This window comes from Carex rostrata, chromosome 13, assembly GCF_964058835.1.
Source record: "Carex rostrata chromosome 13, lpCarRost1.2, whole genome shotgun sequence".
In the NCBI taxonomy this organism is placed as follows: domain Eukaryota; kingdom Viridiplantae; phylum Streptophyta; class Magnoliopsida; order Poales; family Cyperaceae; genus Carex; species Carex rostrata.
In genome coordinates this window covers 2,233,170-2,250,477 of record NC_135930.1, presented here as the reverse complement: position 1 = coordinate 2,250,477, position 17,308 = coordinate 2,233,170, and the positions used below count along the sequence as shown (strand labels likewise).

Here is a 17,308-nt window from a genome sequence, read left to right as displayed (position 1 = left end):
CCATGTTCAAATTAATAATTGAAGCACAATGGATGTTCAAATTAAAAATTGCAGCACAATCCATGTCCAAATTAAGTAGTAACCATATCATTAATCGACACATCAAATCATCATTCCATAACGTCAAAAGACAGTGCTTGTACCTGGTGCTGCGCAATATCGGGTTTTAAACCCACCTTATTGAGAAACGGAACCTAGTGCTGCGCAATATCGGGTCAATGGAGACTTTATCGTCTGTCACATAAAGGCGGGTCGGTCTTTCCATACAGGTGCCTGTTGTCTTAAATTCATCGTGGGTGCCAAATGTTCCTTCAATAAAACAAAGATACATTTAATAATTTTTAACTTTGCTAGTGCACCGCAAATAACTTTGGTATTTCACTAAAGGTCCGTGCTTAGTTAACGTCAAAAGAAGATTAATAATCTAAATAAATATATTTTTCTTAATTTTTTGAATTTTTTAAAGATATATTTAAATATTTAGTTTGGTTCGGTCTAATCAGTTTTAAAAAACTGAATCAAACGAAACCATTAAACCATAGTTTAAAAAATATACCGAACCGATTGATTTAACTGGAAGAACTGATCGAATCGTTTAATCCAAACTCTAGCAGATTGATTTAAACCAATTAAACTAGACCTGATTAATTGAAGTAATTGAACAATATGAGGATTAGTTTATCTTCTGCATAATTGATCTGACATTGGGCCCATTTTCAAAGCATATGTGCTTAATTAATTTGCTTGTACTGTAAAATTGAAACAAGCAACAGTTGGTAATATAACAAAACCATTGGGATATTGTTTTTCTCTTGTTTTTGACTTTGTATATTAGCTGTACATTTTGCAGGTGATATTCATGAGAATCGTATATATTTTTAGTTGCGTGCTTCGCGTGATATTCTACGGAATCGTATATTTATTAAATATTGGAGGAGATATGGGATAAGATACGTAATATTTAGTTAAATAAGTCAGACTTAATTATATGCACATGTATCAAAATTTTAAATATTGGTCTCCCATGCCAACATTCTTTTAGTAACCCCCCTATAATTTTAGAATTTTAACTTCTAGAAAACCTCATTCTAACCATTTACGCAGCATTTTTGTAGAGTAAGAGGCTTTGTGCAGAATTTGGCTACGTGTAGTTCTTTTTTTTTTAATATTTAATTAAATCTAAGGCCTTATGTAGAATGACATAAATAAAATAGAAAAAAAATCTCTAAATATTAGTTCTTAATTTAAAATGTTCTTTATTGTCAAATTGAATTTCTAGATGTATAATTAATGGGTCGTTTCTGATTGAAATAAAAGAAAAATACACAAGGGTTGAGAATCAGATATACTTCAAATGAAGTTTTGGTTGCTTAATGACATATTTTTGCAGTTCTAATTTTGTCTCTTCGCGGGCTGTCCGAATATAGGTCATATGCTTAAAAATGGAGCTTCTTGCCAATAATTATAGCCATTTAAATGTTATAAACAATACATCGATGATGCACCGATGTTTTATACCGTGGTTAATCCGACAACAATACATCGATATTTATTGTTAAAATATTTATACCGTGGTTAATCCGACAACAATACATCGATATTTATTGTAAAAATATTTATACCATGGTTAATCCGACAACAATACATCGATATTTATTGTAAAAATATCTATGATGCGCTGATGTTTAATACCTTGCACCTAGTCATCCTTATAATTTATTTTTTCTAGGTTAAAATTTTGAAATATGAGATGCTAACTAAAAAAGTTTCGGCCGTACATGACATATATATTTGAAGGCCACGTTGTGGTTAAATAATATTGTTCAACTATTTTCAAGTATTGCAATAGACATATATGCACGCATATCCATAGAATGATATATATTTGAAAAATACTAGCTAGCTAGTTTGAATACAACAAAATGTGTAAATTATGCGTCCATATAAATCTTTCATCAGTACGTTATATATATCAATCTGGCACTATGCAACAAAATATGAACTTTGCCAAGCTAGATTAGCTCAGCTTAGAGAGAGAGAGAGAGAACTTGCCACCTGCCAAAATTTTCAAAGAAAGTGAAACTTAGGAACTGCTAAAATACTTTGCTGTCTAGCTTCTTAAAAAGGAAAAACAGCAGCTTCCTTAAGAGGAAAAAACAGAGAGAACTTAAGAACTACTGCTAAGTGTACTAAAAGGAGGGGAGAGAGAGAGAGAGAGAGAGAGAGAGAGAGAGAGTATGAAGAGCAGAGACGAGCCACCTTTAACTCATGCTGACAATGAAGAGTTCCTTAGGATGCTCAGGGAGAGAAATCAAAGGTACGTGACTAACTAACCACAAATGGAAATAAATCTGGTGTGATCCTTTGGAATTGCAAGGACCTGTTATTTCAAATCCAACCTTTGTTTTTTGTAGAATGCACTAATTTCAATAGCATTATGTACGAATCTTAAAACAAATAAAAGATTGAATTTGAAATAACAGAATTTCAATTCAGATTTTGTGTAGGCTTTACTTTTTGTAGGTTAATGACCTCAATGTCTACTAATAATTATATTAATAATTGAAAAAATATTTACACACTAAAATTAAAAAAAAAATTGAAAAAATAAGTTGCTATTATAATTCTGTTCTTTTTGACTAAAGGTTGGAAGTCCCTTCGGTTAACCCACTCTATTCTACTGTACGCTAGAATAAGAATATATATATTCCATAACTACATCTAGAATAAGTACAACCCGGCCTATTCTACTATTAATTCTTGCATAACTTCTTACATATCGACATATTTTTGCAGGCTTTATTAATCATACTAATAAAAATATAGGGTTAATTACACAATGTACGCATAGTTATTCGTAGATATTCATATTTAATTAAGAAGACAATATATCTTTTATTTAATTTTTAAAATTAATATAGGATGTGCGGAGATGAAGCTACACAAGTAGAAGTTCGGTTTGAGAATTTGACAGTCGAGGCAGAGATGCAGACTGGTCGTCAAGCTCTTCCGACTTTGCTAAATGCTACTCTTAATGGTGTTGAGGTTGGTATAAATTAGATTTTGTGTTTTGTTTCTTGCTTTTCATAAATTTGTTCTTTCTATCTGTCTTCTATAATTTGATCAACTTGAACATAATATGTTGCTTATGCAAGTATTGATAATAATTTATACAAATTTTTTTTTTTTAAACTCTATATGCTACGACTGAAAATTAAGGTGATATTTTTAATTTGTTATAGATAATTAATTCACTTTCACGATCGATATGAACAAGGAATATTTGATTCACTAAAACTTATATGGACTTCTAACTAATATTCAAGTAAATTATTATATTACTGTTTAAGTTCTAGCTTCTAGGTAATAGAAACGGGCTTTTAGCCTTTCTATCAAAAAAAATTTCTGGATAATAAATTATTATTATTATTTTTTATATTTTTTATATTTTTTAAATAAATGCTATCTAGGTATGTGAGAGACATACAACTGCATGAGGAAAAGGTTTCGAGCAATAGAATAGGAATAGTTTTTTCACCAAAATTCTTTGTATGTGCATCATGTTGTCAATGAGTTATTGCCATTATATATATATCCATACCAATAGAAAGAAGTTGGTCGTAGTGACCACACTCCAAGGTTGAGAGAGGAGAACATATATTAGAGCTCAAATTCCACAATTTTAGGTCTCCTGACGTGCTGCACAAGGCCGCACAGGAATCACAAAAAAAAAAAAAAAAATTAAACGTTCCTATAAGCCATAACGACCATTAATCCCAAGTTGCACGTCATTAGAATCAGGGGCGGATGCATTCTAATTGAATGGGGCTCAATTGACTCCCATTTAATTTAGTTTTAGTTTAGAGTAAAATGCTTTACTCTAATTGATTGAGGCTCAATTTTGTCTTAATATAATTTATGAAAAAATAAAATTCTCAATTTTTTCCAAATTTTTTCTTACACAACAAGTTTTTGTCAAAAAATTTGAAGTTTCCAATCTGATTTGGACGATTCTTACCAATTCATCTGATCCGATTCCACTGTCAAGTGACAGATTATGATTTTCAGAGTCATGATTGGACCTAAACTTTTCCCTTGAACACGACAGTACATCAAAAATGAACGTACATTGACAATTCTTGCAGAAGTTAATTGTACCATTTGGTGATTGTTTTAAATAAGGTCCAACCCAGCCCGCCCATTCTGCATGGCCCGGCCCAACTACATTAAGTTAATAAAAGGTGTTGTTAAGTTTATAGCACACTGCGTGAGTGAAAGAGAGGGAGGAGAGAGAGAGAACAAAAAATGGGAATCTAACACTTGGTAGCTTCTATCAAGTTTTCTAAAAAAAAAAAGAAAAATGGGAATCCAATAGGAAAATGAATTGTCTAATTTAATGCTAAGGAAAGGTGGAATTAGTAAAGAAATGGCTTCAATATTTTGGAGCTTTATAGCAGATAGAATAACTATCAGTAATTGCAAGCCTTCCTTCCTTTAACTGGAAATTAAAAAAAAAAAAAAAAACATTCCTAAAAGACTCGCATTAAAGAAGCCAGACGTTGTTGTGACTGTATTGATTACCAAAAGACACCAAGACAACATAGTACACATTGAATCAGAAAAAAAAATATATGAACCATACATCTGGAGTGGCTTTACTAGGGGTGTCAACGGATACGATACGAGTTGGATGGAGGCATTTTCCGTACCCGCTATAATAACGAAAAAAAAATATTTATCCTTATCTGTCTATTCGAATTTGGTATGGGTCGGGTAAACAGATAAAAAGTAACATTGACATTTTAATTTGTGTTTTTGATAAAATATTTTTCAAAACAAGAAAATAAAATAATAATAATTAATACAACTAATTTGTATTATGAAAATTTAATAAAATTCAAAATTTTACTGCATGTATCATGTATCATCTTCATACAAATATATATTTATATATATAATTTTATTTTTTTAAATTATATTATATGAAAACGGGTAAGATAACGAAAAAAATCGTTACCCTTATCCGTACCCGATGAGCTAACGAAAAAAAAAATCTTACCCATATCCGTGTTTTCGGATACGATACGGGTCGGGTAAATGGGTAAAAGGGTGCCATTGACAGCGCTAGGCTTTACTGAAAATGTTGTAGAATTAATTGAGAAATATTCCTCCTAGATTAAACAAGCAGTGACTTCTTAAGTTAATGTGAAACATTTTAAAATATTAGCTTAAATGGAAATAATTGTTCAAATTTACTGAAGTCTTTAGATTGATCGTTTAATTTTGTCTGCTTTTGTGCGTTTCATAAAATTTTACTTTTGTTTTCATGTTGTTCAAGTCAAATCTCAAAAGATGCTTTTCAATTATGTTTACAGGAGATAGTAAAGTGGTCTTGTTTGTACGCCAAGAAGAAATATCCTATTCGAATTTTGAATGAATTAAGCGGAATGATAAGACCATCGAGGTAATGTTCAATCGGATTTCTCTCTAAGTTCACTAATGTAATTAATTAAAAAAAAAAACTATTTTTATATCAGGTTGACACTTGTGCTTGGACCTCCAGGGTCGGGAAAGTCAACATTTCTACAAGCATTGTCAGGAAATATCTGCTCTAATATGAAAGTATGCAGTTAACAAGTTTTCATTTATTTTATTTATTTTTAATTAACAAATTGCACTTTAGTTGATAGTTGAACATTTTTTTTTCTTTATTGACTAAATTAGTTAAAAGGAAAAATCATGTACAATGGAGAAGAGCTCAATTCATCAACGCCTCAACACATGAAAGCTTATGTCAGTCAGTTTGATTGGCATCATCCTGAGATGACTGTTAGAGAAACTCTTAATTTCTCTTCTCACTTATTACAAACAAATAATACATTTGGTAAGTTCCCTATCTTCGTTTCTTTATTTATTTTTGAGGCACTTATGACACTAGTTCATTCTTGATTAGCTTGGAAAACATTACGTTGTAATATGCATACTGAACTACTGATCATAACATGGTACTATCTATGTTGGCCTATTCAAGATCTATGTTATTTTGTTTAGTATTTTAGTGAAAGAGAGAAAGAGAAAAGACAAAAAATTCTTATGCAGAAATTTTATTCTATTATGTTGGAATACTCTTACAAATGACATACTTTCTATTAATTTATAGCTCATATGGTGACCTTTACAAACCTAAAAACCTAAATATAATTAAACACAACACAAATACCAAGTGCATGAATTTCACTCCTCAACATGACCCTTGAAATAATAACCAATTATTCTATCTAAAAATCCCATATACATTCATCCAACAATTTGACTAGTTGACCCATTTAATATTTTTTTTCTTTTTCCAAAAACACTAATTTCAACACTTCCTAATTATTTTGGTTGTCATACCCAATAATTTTCCGAAGATAAATAAACTTGTCACATGGAAGTGCTTTCGTGAAAATATCTGTCAATTGATCTCCGGTCTTTACATGCTTGATAAGAACTTTTCCATTTTCAACCGTTTCTCGAATGTAATGATGCTTGAAATTGATATGCTTTGTTCGGCTATGGAATACCAAATTCTTCGACATGGCAATAGCGGATTTGTTATCACAAAATAGAACCATGGCGGCATCTTGTTGCTCCCCCATATCTTCTAAAATCTTTCTCAACCAAACAACTTGCTTAGTTGCTTCACTTGCCGATACAAACTCGGCTTCCGTAGAGAAATGTGCCACTCTCTCTTGCTTCTTCGAGACCGACGAGAATACTCATGATTCGAGAGTAAATGCGTACCCGGATGTACTCTTCATGTCATCCATACTCCCAGCCTAATCACTATTGCAAAATCCGAACAACTCCACATCTTCTTTTTCATTTCTCTCATACATGAAACCGAAGTCTTTGGTCCCTTGTATGTAACGTAACACTCATTTTGCAACACCAAAATGCATTTACTCAGTTAATGCATAAACCGAGATAATAATCGTGAATCATACATGATATCGGGTCTTGTAGTAGTAAGATACAACAAACTTCCTATCAAACTTTTATAAAGTACCACATTAACATCACCATTACCATCTTCATTTACTAACTTCTCATTCACCAACAATGGTGTCATTACCGGATTGCAATTTTCTATTTTAAATTTAGAGAGAATATTTTTGGTATACTTCTTTTGAGAAATAAAAACACCAACTTGTTTTTGATCAATTTCAATACCGAAGAAATAATGAAGTAAGTCCAAATCATTCATCTCATATTTTCTCATCATGTCATTCTTAAATTTATGTATCATATTCTCATCATTTCCGGTAATCATCAACATAAAGAGAAACAATAAGCATACCGGTTTCACCATGCTTGACATAGAATGTTGGCTCGTTTGGATTTCTTCTAAATCCTTTGTTGGTGAAGTATGCATCAATATTACCATACCATGCTCGAGGTGCTTGCTTTAACTCATACAATATCTTCTTCAATTTGTACACCTTAGCTTCTTCACCTTTGACTTCAAAGCTTTAGTGTTGCTAAACATACACCTCTTCTTTCAAGTTGATATAACCTCCATTCAAGAAAGCCGACTTCACATCAAGTTGATATAACCTCCAACCTTTATTTGTAGCTAATGCAATCAACAACCTTATTGTTTCAGGCCTTGCCACCGGTGCAAACGTCTCTTGATAGTCAACTCCGAGTTGTTGTGAATATCCTTTAGCAACTAACCTTACCTCATGCTTTTGCACCAAACCGTCCGGATTTGTTTTTGTTTTATAAATCCACTTCACCCCGACTATATCCTTTCCTTTCAATTTTTCAACCAATTCCCAAGTTTCATTTTTTTCAATTATTTTTTTCTCTTCTTCCATTATTTTACCCACACCTCCTCTTCAACTGCTAGCTCAAAGCATTCTGGTTGAACAACACAAAATTGCATGTAACATAAATATCACTTAATCTTCCAAATCTTACCGGTGTTGCACTTGGAGAAGATGAATTTGACCTGTCATTTGTCGTTGGAGAATGTGGTTGCTCTTCTTCTTCATGAATGTTAGCATCATTTAGCTCTTTTTGTGGCTCCTCGTGGATCGGAAAAGAAATACTCTCTACACCCTTTTCTTTCCAATCCCACTTGTATTTTTCATTAAATATCACATCCCAGCTTTCTACCATCTTATTTCTTTTCAAACTAAAGAGTCTATAGCCTTTTGATTTTGTGCTATAACCAACAAACACACATTTCTCACATTTATCTTAAAGCTTGTGCCTCATTTCTTTCGGAACATGCACATAGCAAACAAAGCCAAAAAAACCTTCAAGTGATTCACCGATGGCATGTGACCACCGGACCACACCTCAAATGGTGTCTTGTTCTCAACCACCTTCGTAGGACATCGCTTTAACAAGTAAAATGTATGTCGCCTCGGCCCAAAATGTCATTGGCAAGCCCTTCTCATTCATCATGGTCCCCGTCATTTCCACAATTGTTCGATTCATCATGGCCCAAACTACCGTTATTTTGTTTAGTATTTTAGTGGAAGAAAGAAAGAGAAAAGGGAATAAGTCTTATGCAGAAATTATATTCTATTATGTTGATCAAGTACTCTTACAAATAACATATAATTCCTATTTATAGGCCATATGGTGACTTTTTACAAACTCAAAAATATAAATATAATTAAACACAACACAAATACCAAGTGCATGAATTGCACACCCCAACATGACTCTTGAAATCATAAACAATTAATCTATCTAGAAATCCCAAATACATTCATCTAACAATTTAACTAATTAATTGACCCATTTAATATTTTTTTTTCCAAAAACATTAATTTCAACAGTCTACAGAATCACAAACAAAATTTCTCAAAGCAAACCCTGGAAAAATCAATCCAAACCCTACTTTTCAGTCATAACAATACAAAACCACACCACATTTTATCCATCAAAGGCAAAAATATATATAAAAAAGGCCTTCAATTTGAAGCAACACAAATCCATAATTCTATCCAGCATAATCCTGCCATCTTAGTCCACATAGTCTCCAAGCTCAGTCTCTGTGATCTCCGTGATCTCCTCAACCTGGGCTAGCACTGTGGGCTAGCATCTTGTCCAGAACAAGACATGCAAAAGAGTTAGAGATGCTAAATTCCAGTTTTAGGACTGCCCCCAACTTCACCTGCTTCTTACTTGCTCCTCCAATACTACCAAACAACATTATATAAAGTATATAACACATAAAGTAGCACTCCCTTTATTTTTCCACCCTTAATTTTTGCACAATTTCCCAGTGCGTCGAATCTGTCATTATAACCTTGATTGGTTTTTGGAAGATTAGATATTAAGTTATATTTTCTTTATTAGTTAATGAAATTGCTTGTGGGCAATACCTTGCACTCCAATTAATTACCATAGCTTTGGAATCCTTCCTGCTGGTTTTTTTATACAGTAAATAGTAATTATTTATTTGTTTGAAATATTTTCTTTTTTGTTCTTGATCTAAGGCCTTCTTTCAGAAGGGCAAGGTCAGGCATCCAAAGATGTTTTCATTCCCCTATTCTACACCCTAATGTTCCTAACTACTCTCCTATTTCTCTAGTGAAATTATCTATAATTCTCCGTGCCCATTGCCCGTCGTTGGATTTGAACCCATTCTCTTTGAACAGCAGTGGCACTGACCATCTGGACACCATGTTCTGTTCAAAATTTATGTTAATTAATGGTTTTTAGATTTAACTATAATTTAGAAAGTTACAAAGTTGGTGTTTCAATTTTGTTATTTTGTTTCTTAAAACAAAACAGTATACTACCATATGCTAAAGCAATTGCTAGATATCATTTTTCTCATCTTCAAGAACATGGCATCATATGCAAAATTGTAGAAATGTTGGGAGAAAATATTGGAAGGAACAAGGCTGCAATCAACAAAATGGACTTAGAATTTGATACTTTTGTGAAGGTAAAGTTAAACATCAATAGTTTCTATATATATTCAAATTTTGTTCCCTCACATTATTGGTTTGATTAAAATCTGAACTTTTATGGTCTTTAGGCCACCACATGTGGAGATGGAAGCAACCTTATAACAAATTATATCATCAAGGTATATGTTTTAGCGATAGTACTTTGGATACTTCAACATTTTCTTTTGAATATCTCTGAGTAGACTTTTGTGCAGATGCTTGGATTAAATGAGTGTGCTGATCTAATAATAGGAGATGAACTGAGAAGAGGAATTTCAGGAGGTGAAAAGAAGAGAGTCACAATTGGTACGCACAACCATGATTGTTATTCCATTTTTCCAGCAAAAAACTGGAGGCAATTTCTTTTAGTTATATGATACAAAATATGAGTCTTTTCTTCTAGATTTTTTTATTTTTTGAGTCGTAGGTGAGATGCTTGTTGGTATGGCAAGGTGTTTCTTTATGGACGACGTATCAACTGGCCTAGACAGCTCCACGACATTTGACATAATAAAATATTTAAAACAAATGGCACATTTAATGGATTTAACTATGGTTATCTCCTTGCTTCAACCACCTCCTGAGACATTTGAATTGTTTGATGATATTATACTGCTATGCGAGGGGCAAATTGTATATCAAGGTCCTCGTGAATATGCCACTGAATTTTTTGATTCCATCAGATTTAAATGTCCAAAGAGGAAAAATGTAGCTGATTTTCTTCTAGAGGTACTTTACCAAATAACTGCATCAATACATTTTATTTAAGCATTAAGGAAAAGTCTACAGCCAGCTTGTCATGGTGTATTTTCCATCTTGAATAAAATCAGTACAACCAGAACTGGTATAATTGTCGTTGCTATAACTGATATCCTTGTTGAGCTTAGAACATTTCTCTCTTCAACTTGAGTAACGTACTTTAACTATTGATAGGTTACCTCAAAGAAAGATCAAGAACAATATTGGGCCGGGAACCCCAGTGAGTACCACTATCAATCAACCAAGAAATTGGCTGAATCCTTTCGATCCTTCTGTATCAGCCGAATGATCCAAAACCAAAGCAACAACAGATTAATCACCAATTCTTCAACCAAATCAATCAAAATTTGGCGAATCTCAAAATGGCAAATCTTCTTGGCATGTTTTTCAAGAGAACTACTACTCCTAAAGAGAAACTCACCTCTGCATATTTTCAAAACAATACAGATTTCTTTTGTTGCATTTGTGATAACAACATTGTTTCTACGCACAAGGATGAACCACCAAACTGTGATGGATGGAAACATATATCTTGGGGCTTCATTTATGGGTATTATGGTTGTGAATTTTAATGGAATGACAGAATTGGCCATGACAATAAAACGACTACCAATTTTCTTCAAGCAAAGGGAGTTGTTAAACTTACCTGGTTGGGTGGTCCTTTCTTCAATCTTTATATTGAGCATACCAAGTTCGCTACTTGAGACGGGTATATATACTGGCTTGACCTATTATGGTATTGGTTTCACGCCTTCACCCACCAGGTAAATTCTTTTTTTGCTCCAGTTGGTGCCATAGTATCAATTCATATGATTGATAACTTGTCAAAATCACATACAAATCCCATTACTAATGATAAATAGTTTGTTCTTTTTATTTATTTCCTTCAGGTTTTTTCGTCACTTCTTGATCCTTTTTGCAATCCATCAAATGTCAATGAGTCTATACCGATTCATTGCCACAGTTACAAGAACCCAAGTTGTGGCCAATGTAGTTGCCACTGCTGCTCTTACTACCATTATCTTATTTGCAGGATTCTTAATTAGTGGAGGTACTACAAAGTTATCTTTAAGTCATAAATTTGACATCATACATTTTAAATGACTTGTTAGAGAACCTTAAGTTATGCAGAAAACTCCAAATTGTAGAAATTAAGATGTAGAAATGCACTTCAATCACCTTTTCAGGAAGAAAAGTTTCAAGAGAGTGACACTGAAATTAATATTGATTATGATGGTAATCAAGGACAATACTAGTAATTACTAAATTACTTGCAAAACAATGTGAAGCCAACAATTTATGGAGTTAACTGTTGACTCATTTTGAAGTTTCCTACAGAATAAACACACAACTTTCACTTTTATTATAAAAATCAGAGAGTTCTTTTTGCAATTTTTTGGAAATTTAGAGGAGCTTTTATTTTTTCTAAAATATCATTTTTTTCATTCAGACGACATTCAACCATGGTTGCAATGGGGTTATTGGATATCTCCATTTTCATACTCACTGAATGCCATTGCACTTAATGAATTTCTCGACAGCCGATGGTCTACAGTAAGCCAAACTAAATTGTAAATTCTAAATAATTTGTTAAATGTTAGGGCTGATAGTTTTTTGTGTTAAAAAATTCCAAAACAGTGCCGAGTCATTAAAAACATTGCCGAGTCAAATTTGATAAGGAGCATTAGCACTAACCAAATTATACTAGTAAAGGTTCAGTATATGTATGTACCGATTAATTTCCCATAAAAACTTGTATGTACAAAAAACTAAACTGAAAAGCATATTTTGCTTGACAGGAATTTCATTATGGAAATATGAAAGCGGACACAATAGGCAAGGCTGTGCTTGAATTTAGAGGCTTGTTTACAGCATGGCACTGGTTCTGGATTTCTGTCGTTGCCTTGTTTGGTTTCTCGCTTGTTTTCAATATCCTCAGTATCTTTGCTTTGGAATTTCTCAATCGTATGTCTCTTTTGTCATAATTTTCTCTTGTATATTTATTTTTGTTTATTTACTTGAATATTTTGGTGTACTTAGGGTTTGTTTTGTTTAATTAGAATTGGATTATGAAATGTTGAATGGTGTAAAAGAAAACGAGTGGTTCTTCTTTCATTTAATTTTGATCAACTGTCATTTCCTATTTCAAGCTTAATGATTTGTTGCATGCAGCCCCATACAAGAGACAAGCCATTAAACCAGAGAATGAAATGCAGGAGATTGAACTTGCTTGTAAAAGTGGGTTGGCTCCAGGTCAGCAAGTTGTTTTGCCATTTCAACCCCTCACACTTGTGTTCAAGCATATTAGTTATTTTGTCAACATGCCTAAGGTAAAGAATTTAATTGCTGTTACTTTTCAATGATAGCCATGATTTGATTTTAACATTTATTTTCAATAGGAAATGGAAAAATATGGAGTGAATGAGAAAAGACTTCAACTCTTGCACGATGTAAGTGGTGCATTTCAGCCTGGTGTATTAACTGCATTAATGGGAGTCACTGGGGCTGGTAAAACCACATTATTAGATGTTTTGGCTGGAAGGAAAACCGGAGGCTATATTGAAGGCACCATTAGCATAGAAGGCTTTCAGAAGAACCAACAGACTTTCTCAAAGATATCAGGTTATTGTGAACAAACAGATATCCATTCCCCGTTTGTAACAGTCTATGAGAGTTTGCAGTATTGTGCACTGCTTCGGCTCCCTTCCAATGTCAAGCCTCAAGAAAGATATGTAAGTGGCTTATGTTATAGTGAAATTATATTTGTGGAACTATTAGGCTCACTAAAACAGCGAAAGATGATAATTGTTCATCAAATTAAAATTTTAGTTTAATTAACCATTTCCTGATTTATATAGTTTAATAAACGTTTGTCTTAATAAACCTACGATATTGATGTGATGTAGCATTCCGGCTTATTATGCATTGTAGCTCATTGCTGATCTAGTATACTTTATGTACATTATTTATATCATGTAAACTTTCTGATTTATCACCTTTAATCATTAATACTGATTTCTCCTCTTATTAGGGAGTTCTGTTGACCTAATCAGATAAGGGAGGCCAAGAGCATATGTGATATAAAATGAAATAGTTGATGTGGGAGTTAAATTTGTCCTTTAAGAGTGAACTTTAACTCTATTTGTCAACAGTAATGTCATTTGTCATTTTATTCATCTCTCTCTCCCGCAGATGATTATAGAAGAAGTGATGTTGTTAGTAGAACTATCGAACCTGAGAAACGCAATGGTGGGTGTGCCTGGACAGAATGGCCTTTCAACTGAACAGAGGAAAAGGCTAACCATTGCAGTTGAATTGATATCTAGCCCTTCAATTATATTCATGGATGAGCCGACAACCGGCCTCGATGCACGAGCTGCAGCCATTGTCATGAGAGCAATAAGAAAGACTGTTGACACAGGCCGAACTGTCGTCTGTACCATTCATCAGCCGAGTATCGAGATTTTTGAAGCATTTGATGAGGTAAGAAGTTTCCAAAATGTCCTATGTTTTTCAATTTGGGGGATGACGAGTTCACATAAAATGTGCATATTGTACCAAGGAGCACAAGGATTGGTGCAATAGTTTATTCTGCAAGATTGCTACAAAACTAATTTCAATATTACCTTTCCATAGTTGATGCTAATGAAAAAGGGAGGTCAGCTTCTCTACAGCGGCTCTTTGGGCCCATTTTCAAGCAACATGATACAATACTTTGAGGTAATATGTTTGATTCAATAACTATTACTTGGAAATTGACAGTTTATGTTGTATAAACTTTAAATTGGGATGTGGCATGTAGTCTATACCAGGAGTTCCGAAAATAATAGAAGACCAGAACCCAGCTGCTTGGATGCTTAATGTTTCTTCGCAAACAATGGAATACATGATAAATGTCGATTATGCTGAGATTTTTCAAAATTCCTCTCTCTACAAGTATGTCTGTATATTTGTTTGTTTTTACGAAGCTTAAAATTTCTATTTGAAAAGTTAAACCTAAAAGACCTAATTATACTAAGTTAATGTTATAATATTTGGCAGGAGCAACAAGGCTTTAATTGAAGAATTGGACCAGCCAAAACCAGGTAATAGAGATCTCCATTTTCCAAAGAGATATTGGCAGGGTTTCAGTTCTCAATGCCTCGCATGTCTATGGAAGAACAATTGCACATATTGGAAGAATCCAGATCATAATGTTGCTCGTTTTGTGAACACTTTTGCTATGGCACTTTTGCTTGGCACTGTATTCTGGCAAATTGGTTCCGACATGTAAGTTAAAATTCTAACTGATCCTCATTAATTTTCTGCTAATTCTGCCTTAATATAACCACATTTTACCACACCTAAGTAATTCTTATATATCCCAAAATCAATCGTTGTCTTTCATTTATGCACCCTTCATCAAAACAAACAAAAAGAAAATGAGGCTAATATTTAATGCCACATCCAATTTGGTCAAGTATACCTTGATTCTTTTGCTTTTCTGCTAACTGGCCTTATTTGTAATCAAAACTGTCTAGATCAACCCTCAGCTATTCAACTATTCTACAATTTAGGCCTCAACAAAGTGCTTTTACCATCAATTTTCTCTTAGTTGTGCAATCAAATCTCAGTTCAACCCATCTTCGCTAAAATGCCAGCACACCAAAACTGAATGCCAGAATCTGGTATTCTAAGTTATGTGTCTTAGTTAAAAAAATATGTTTTAATATATCTGAGAAACAGAACAAGTGAGCAAGACGTGTTTAACATCCTCGGAATTGCATATGGATCAGCATTATTTCTGGGGTTTGCAAATGCTAACATGATGCAACCTGTTATTGCAATGGAGAGAGCTGTTTTTTATAGAGAGAGATCAGCTGGCATGTACTCTTCCGTGCCATATGCTATTGCCCAGGTATCAAATATGATCTGATGAAGTTTGGCAATGTAAAAACATATATTTCTCTCATTTTGAAACATCATAAGAAGGATGAATTAACAGTTCTTTGTTTATTTTATTTCCTTAAACAGATGGCGATAGAAGTACCATACATGATGGTCCAGGTGTTTATTTTTTGTACTATAATTTATTCGATGGTCGGTTTTCAATTCACAGTTGTGAAATTTCTCTGGTTCATACTTTTCATAACACTGAGTTTCATGTACTACACGCTTTATGGAATGATGTGTGTTGCTCTGACGCCAAACATAGAAATAGCAGGAGGTGTAGCATTTCTTGTTTTCGTTTTGTGGAATGTCTTCTCTGGATTTATCATTTCCATAAAGGTAAACTTGTGAGCATTTTTTAATATATAATGAAATAGTTGTTATTCATATCCTTGGTAAATTTCCAAAATACTTGAACAATGTTTTTACCAAAGTTTATCTTTTCCCAGATCCACTTTGCAAATGAACTAGCAAGCTATGTTAGGCAAACTCATTGTTCCAAAATTCAGCAAGGTTGTTGGTCCTTTGTATGTAGGATAATAAACAATTTGATAGTTCATTGATTGGCTTGATTATGAAGTAAATGAAATATGAATCACAGAGACTATATCTGAATTTATTTGAAAATTAAGCCCTTAATTGGATAGAGGAGATGATTAAAATTTGCTTATACAGATGATACCACCTTGGTGGAGGTGGTTATATTGGGCAGATCCTGCTGCGTGGACAGTATATGGCCTCATGTTTTCTCAATTAGGTGATAGAACAGAATTAGTAAAAGTGCCTCCAGGACCCGACATACCAGTAAAGGAGTTCATTAGGGATTATCTTGGGTTACATGACAAGTACTTCAATCTAATCATATCCCTTCACATTGTAGCAATTATGCTCTTCGGATTCATTTATTGTATTTGCATCAAGTATCTTAATTTCCAAAGGCGGTAAGTTTTCCAAAAACAGGTTGAATATAGTAGGCTGATGTAAATTTGTATTTGTTTTCTTTAATGGTTTACAATCACTCAATTGTGGAATATGTAAGTTAAGTTTATTAAAGATGCTAATATTATTTGAAGAACATATGCCTTTGCCTGGACATTCATTATAATTTGATGCTACCACTTAATTTTGATTTTTCTTTTGAATTAATTGGTTTTAATTTATAAGTGGTAAAGCTCCTTACTACTACAAAAAAACACTAACCACACATGGCAGATCGTACACGTCTCCAGCTAATTTCCAATAAAACATTATGTAAAATATGGAGACACGGTTTTTTATTGATCAACCGTGCAAGATTGTATTCCTTCATACACAGTTATTATAAACAAACCGTCTCTAACTCTACTCAATTTCCAAATACGTTTGTACGATTCTTAAATTTATGACATGTTATCATACTTACCATGGATAAGCTAGCACATTAAATAGAAACATTTTATAAATATGTATATATAAATTGTCCACGGTTCATCTAAAATAACTGTGTACATAAGAGTATCATTCACGGTTATTCACGAAGAACTGCGTATGATTTGTATAAATTGTACATGATTTCTGTTAATTAACAGTCGTCTGTAAATCTGGGTACATGGTTATGTTGGAAGTGGGAAATGGAGAGGTCTATCGCACTGGTTCAGACTAAATGAACATGGTCCATATATTCT

The 17,308-nt window shown here is 33.2% G+C and overlaps 1 protein-coding gene and 1 long non-coding RNA gene across 3 annotated transcripts; one reads left to right on the top strand and one right to left on the bottom strand.

Moving 5' to 3' along the window:
* Positions 1-1,982: 1,982 nt before the first annotated feature.
* LOC144564742 (ABC transporter G family member 45-like) lies at positions 1,983-16,773 on the top strand. Of its 2 annotated transcripts, none has more exons than XM_078314344.1 (22): positions 1,983-2,317; positions 2,922-3,045; positions 5,376-5,464; positions 5,538-5,622; positions 5,725-5,884; positions 9,876-9,952; positions 10,046-10,096; positions 10,172-10,262; positions 10,384-10,685; positions 10,890-11,479; positions 11,606-11,766; positions 12,166-12,269; positions 12,515-12,680; positions 12,888-13,045; positions 13,115-13,447; positions 13,908-14,198; positions 14,352-14,435; positions 14,518-14,651; positions 14,757-14,984; positions 15,441-15,612; positions 15,729-15,983; positions 16,320-16,773. In XM_078314344.1, exons 1-22 carry the CDS (start codon positions 2,238-2,240, stop codon positions 16,587-16,589), a joined length of 4,005 nt encoding a protein of 1,334 aa, XP_078170470.1. In that variant the 5' UTR covers positions 1,983-2,237; the 3' UTR covers positions 16,590-16,773. The 2 variants fall into 2 exon arrangements, with proteins under 2 accessions (XP_078170470.1, XP_078170469.1); XM_078314343.1 differs by having other exon boundaries at positions 9,849-9,952.
* On the bottom strand, positions 9,277-9,787 carry LOC144564744 (uncharacterized). Its single transcript, XR_013514730.1, has 2 exons — positions 9,404-9,787; positions 9,277-9,369 (listed from the first exon to the last, which is right to left on the bottom strand). It is a non-coding gene; the product is annotated as an uncharacterized LOC144564744 (long non-coding RNA).
* Positions 16,774-17,308: the final 535 nt, after the last annotated feature.

Coding starts and splice junctions, on each gene's coding strand:
- LOC144564742 (XM_078314343.1), top strand. CDS start 2,238: ATGAAGAGCAGAGACGAGCCACCTTTAACTCATGCTGACAATGAAGAG. Junction 3,046..5,375: donor CTACTCTTAATGGTGTTGAG/GTTGGTATAAAT, acceptor TTATGTTTACAG/GAGATAGTAAAGTGGTCTTG. Junction 10,686..10,889: donor TAGCTGATTTTCTTCTAGAG/GTACTTTACCAA, acceptor AACTATTGATAG/GTTACCTCAAAGAAAGATCA.